The sequence below is a fragment of the Volvox carteri genome (assembly GCF_000143455.1).
Source record: "Volvox carteri f. nagariensis unplaced genomic scaffold VOLCAscaffold_23, whole genome shotgun sequence".
Taxonomy (NCBI): domain Eukaryota; kingdom Viridiplantae; phylum Chlorophyta; class Chlorophyceae; order Chlamydomonadales; family Volvocaceae; genus Volvox; species Volvox carteri.
The window spans coordinates 1,374,603-1,378,821 of NW_003307566.1; the positions used below are offsets into that span (position 1 = coordinate 1,374,603).

General features: G+C 57.2%; 1 protein-coding gene across 1 annotated transcript in view; it reads left to right on the forward strand.

Annotated features, from left to right (window-relative positions):
- VOLCADRAFT_91973 (uncharacterized protein) overlaps positions 1-4,219 on the forward strand; it is a gene marked incomplete at both ends in the record, with an annotated part of 9,936 nt that overhangs the window by 146 nt on the left and 5,571 nt on the right. The window contains 7 exons of the mRNA XM_002951325.1: positions 832-973; positions 1,576-1,640; positions 1,785-1,894; positions 2,346-2,637; positions 2,788-2,971; positions 3,199-3,387; positions 3,825-4,120. Of these exons, the coding sequence (XP_002951371.1) occupies positions 832-973; positions 1,576-1,640; positions 1,785-1,894; positions 2,346-2,637; positions 2,788-2,971; positions 3,199-3,387; positions 3,825-4,120 (1,278 nt within the window). The remainder of the gene's footprint in view (positions 1-831; positions 974-1,575; positions 1,641-1,784; positions 1,895-2,345; positions 2,638-2,787; positions 2,972-3,198; positions 3,388-3,824; positions 4,121-4,219) is intronic.

The window sequence follows — 4,219 nt, forward strand, 5'->3', positions numbered from 1 at the left end:
GGAGAGGCTCGGCACATTTAAAAAGTGTTATGATGGTAACGATGATATGACGATGATGGTAGCAATGCTAATGATGAAGGCTGGATGCTTCGGCGCTGATCGCCGTACATTGTGGATCTCGGATTTCGAGCTTGATAAGAAATCTATTCGGTTTCTTCTGTCATCCGTTAATTACAAAAGAATAAAAAAGAATAATTCATGTATAACGTTTTGCCGAGCGAAGGTATGCGACGCTAGGCACATGGACGCTGCGCAGGCTCAAGAGATAAGGTTGTTGCAGTCAGGGTTTCTCCTGGGTGAGAAAAAGTCGTGTAGAAATCGTTTTGAAAAAATATCATGTTACGAGGAGATTGAAGTCATATTAGAATCCGCAATCTGCCATACAATTTCCTTTTAACATCTCAAGGGTGTTTTTTCCATATCTGGCTTATCGGGAAGGCGATTAAGGCATATGATTTACGCAGTAGAAAGCAATGCCACAACTTTCGACACGGCTTTCGACCAGCGAAGGTCTGGACGTCCTCCGAGCAAGGCTCCCCTGTAAGGGATTTGTGTTCGTTACCGAGTAGGAGTAGGTATGGTTTTAGCTTTGATCAGTACGACTTTGTGTCGTGCAAGGCTTTGCCAGACTATTTAAGGCATTATTACTTGTAAGCTTAGTATTCTTCTCTTCCTTGTCTCTCAGCCAGCGTTTGATGTCGGGCTCTGCAGACCGAGCAAATTAGGAACTAAATTAAATTAAATTTCCTCCAATCGCCAACCGGAGCTAGTTCCTTCATAGCTCCAATGATTTATACGCGGTATCGCGTTTTTCCGATTGTGCTGCTGCAGGTCAGCCTGTCTTTTTAGATCATCTGGTTATGTACCTTCCGTACGTCTCGTGTGGCGGGACTTCATGTGGGATGTTCTTCATTTGGAAAAGCATCATCATCACACCTTTGATGAGTGTGCCTGCACGTTTACGCAACGAAAAGTGAGAAAATGCCCATCAGCAGCAGAGGTTGTAACCGATGTGCGACAAATGTACGAACAAAAAATGCTTCTGTCGTATTTCTGTGCAAAATGTATGGCAAATGTCCACGCCGGTAGTTACTCGGTGAAAATCAATAAAAAAAATATCCATAAAAATCAAGTTTTTTCAAATGCTGTATGAGTAAGACAGCTTGACTTTCTTTTGTCGTACTTAACACAGCAAGAAGTCCCTTAGAAGCATACTGTGAAGCCCGCGCCGCAGGCTACTCCATGAGCAAGACATTTCTGAGATACGGTGCCGGTGGTGACGTCGCCGCTGGGGTCTACGTCGCCGCCGCCGCCGCCGCCGCCGTCACCGCAGTCGCCGCCGTCGCCACCTAGCTGCACCTCGCTACCGCAGCTTTCATCCGGTACACGTACGACGCCGACGCCGACGCTACCGCCATCACTACCCGCTGCCGCGACGGCAACGGCGACGGAGGCAGCGGCGGCGGCGGCCGAGGAGACCGTGTACGGCAACAGCGCAACCTGCCGCGGGACCCAGTGTGTCGCGGTAATGCCTTGACCCAGCTGGCCATGCTCCCCCCAACCCCACGTGAACAGACGACCGTCGTACAGTACGGCAGCACAATGCTCCGATCCGGCGGCCACACAGCGACTGAGCCCCGGTAACGGCACTGGCAGCGGTAACCTGCTGGCGGCGACCACGGCCCCCGCCGCCGCTGCCCCCTCAAGCTCCGCGTCTGGCGGCGGCGGCGGCGGCGGCGGCCGCGCCAACTGTCCGTTTCTATTACTTCCCCAGACCCACACAGCTCCACTCGAGTCCAGCCCGACGACGTGATGCCATCCCAAGGACACCTGCGACAAGCAGCCCGCGACGACAGCAGCCGCGGCGGCGGCGGCGGCGGTGGCGGTGGCGGCGGTGGCGGCTGGGCGACGGCCCCCTTCGTTCCGGCAGCGGTTTAGGAGCCGAGTTTCTAACGGCACTTTATATTGTTTGCGGCAAGATCCAGCATTTGTTAGTTCCAACTGCTGTTGGTTGCGACGGTTATGGCGAAGTAGGCCAAGACCGGTCAAAACCAAGTAAAATTAATATCCGTTAATCAAAACCTTGGGCTCCAGTTCGATTCAAACAGGTCAAACACGTTCGGCCCCAAAAGGTAAATGTAAGGTAAGGAAAGGTAATTGAAACGCCACACAAACATGCAAACCGACGCACGCCACACAATAAGATCGGCAGACCTGTTGCCACACGCGCACCGACGACTCGCATGGTTCTGGAGCGACAGCTCCCGCCTCCTCCGCCAGCTGCTTGCCATAGCAGCTTGGCGACGCCTCCACCTCCGCCGTATCTGCCGTATCTGCCGCCGCAGCGGCGGATGCGACCCGCGATGCCACGTCATCAGCACGTACCCACGGCACGGCGACCTCCGTCGGGTTGCCGTTATCGGGATCGGCCGCCGTCGCCGTCGGCATCGCCGTCGGCATCCCCCGACCCCACAGGAAGAGACGTCCTGCCGCGTCGATCCAGGCGCTGCGGTCACCGCCGCCGTACACCTGTCGTAAAACAAAACAACCCATGCCGGAGCCACGGCCTTTAAACAGAGATGAGATGACCGTTGTTGGTGGTTGTGATGATGGTGCTTATGGCTGTAATGATGAAAGGTGGAGATGAGAGTGATGCCGGAAAAGCGGCGAGGAGGTCTGCGCGAGGCGGCAGCAGCGGCGGCGGCGGCGCTTTCCAACACGGCATCGTACACACCCGGCGACCATGGCCCTCACCGTCAGTGGCGGCGCCGCCATCTCGGCCCCCAGCACATGTACGAGAACTGGCGACCACAAGATGGCCGTTGGAGATGGCCGTTGGAACCGGCTTGCGCCGCCACCGCCGTCAGCGCGGTCTACCTGGCGGGGGCCGCCGCCGCAGCTACGGCCACTGGCTGCAGTGCCTAGTTGCAACCTGCGATTCGATCCAAAGCCGTACACTGCCGCGACGGCCGTAGCCGCAGGAGCTTCAACTGCTCTCGCATCCGGGCCGCACCCAGCTGCTCCCAGCTGCTCCCCAAACCCGCCGCCACTGCTACTGCTGTTGTCGCCGCCACCGATATTGCTGCTGCTGCCGCCGCCGCCGTCGTTGGCGGCCGCCGGCGGCGTCGGAGCCGCCGCCAGCAGCGTGTGCCACAACCCCGCTGCGACGGAGCTCACGGACCACCCACCCGGCAGTAGCAGTTCCAAGGACAGCGGTTGAGGGCGCATCGCGACGGCGACATCAGGTCCCAGGCCGAGCTGACCTCGATCATTCCGCCCCGCCACCACAACCTGACCACAGCCTGGACCGCCCAAAACCACCAACCACCAACCACCACGGTGGAAAATGACCAGCAGGAGGAGCACGCACCCGCACCCCTTGGTGTAGTGAGTTAAGCTAAGGTAGTGATTGGGTCGTTAGCGACCGACCGTCAAAACACAGGGTGTCGAAAAACAGGGAAGGAAAGGAAAAGGAATAGTAGCCGCACAGGTTTGGAGCTTTTTCTTTTTTATTTAAGTGGTTTCACAAGGCTTTAAGAATTGGAGTATTCTTTTTAATGTAACTGTTGTAACAGAGGGATGTTAACTGTTGTAACTACCAACTTCCAAGTAACGGTTACCACAGGATAACCGCTTCGGAAAAAATTCCGACAGGATTCCACTTGGTTAAAAAAAAGCCATCAAGCCCGATCCGGAGGTATGTACGACAGTACGAGTTGCACATAAAACACATGTTCCCAGGAGCGAGGCCCCACCTCCAAGTCCCCCCTCCCCAACCACTTCCTATTCCCCCCGCCCGCCCCTCTTCCCACCCCCTAACCCAGCCCCTACCCGCCAAAAACACAGTATGCTCCCAGCCGCAGGCCACTTGTCGTACTTCCCGTACATGCCCCGGCAGAGCCACGCGCCGCGGCAACGGCAGCACTCGTGTGGCGCCCTCTCCCTCCGCTTTGCCGCCCCCACCGGCGCTTCCAATCCCTGCTGCTGCTATTCCTGCTACTGCTGCCGCCGATTCATCTCCTCCTATCCTTCGTGCGGCAGGTGCTACAGCTCCTGCAGCGTTTGAGGCTACCTTGGTGGCAGCAGCAGCGGCGGCGCCGCCGCCACTACAGCCTCCCAGGTCGGCGGCCGCCGCCGCCGCGGCATCAGCCTGCTGCTGCTGCTGCTGCTGCGACGGGGCTCCGGACGGCTCTACGGCACCAGCCACATCATTACCCCA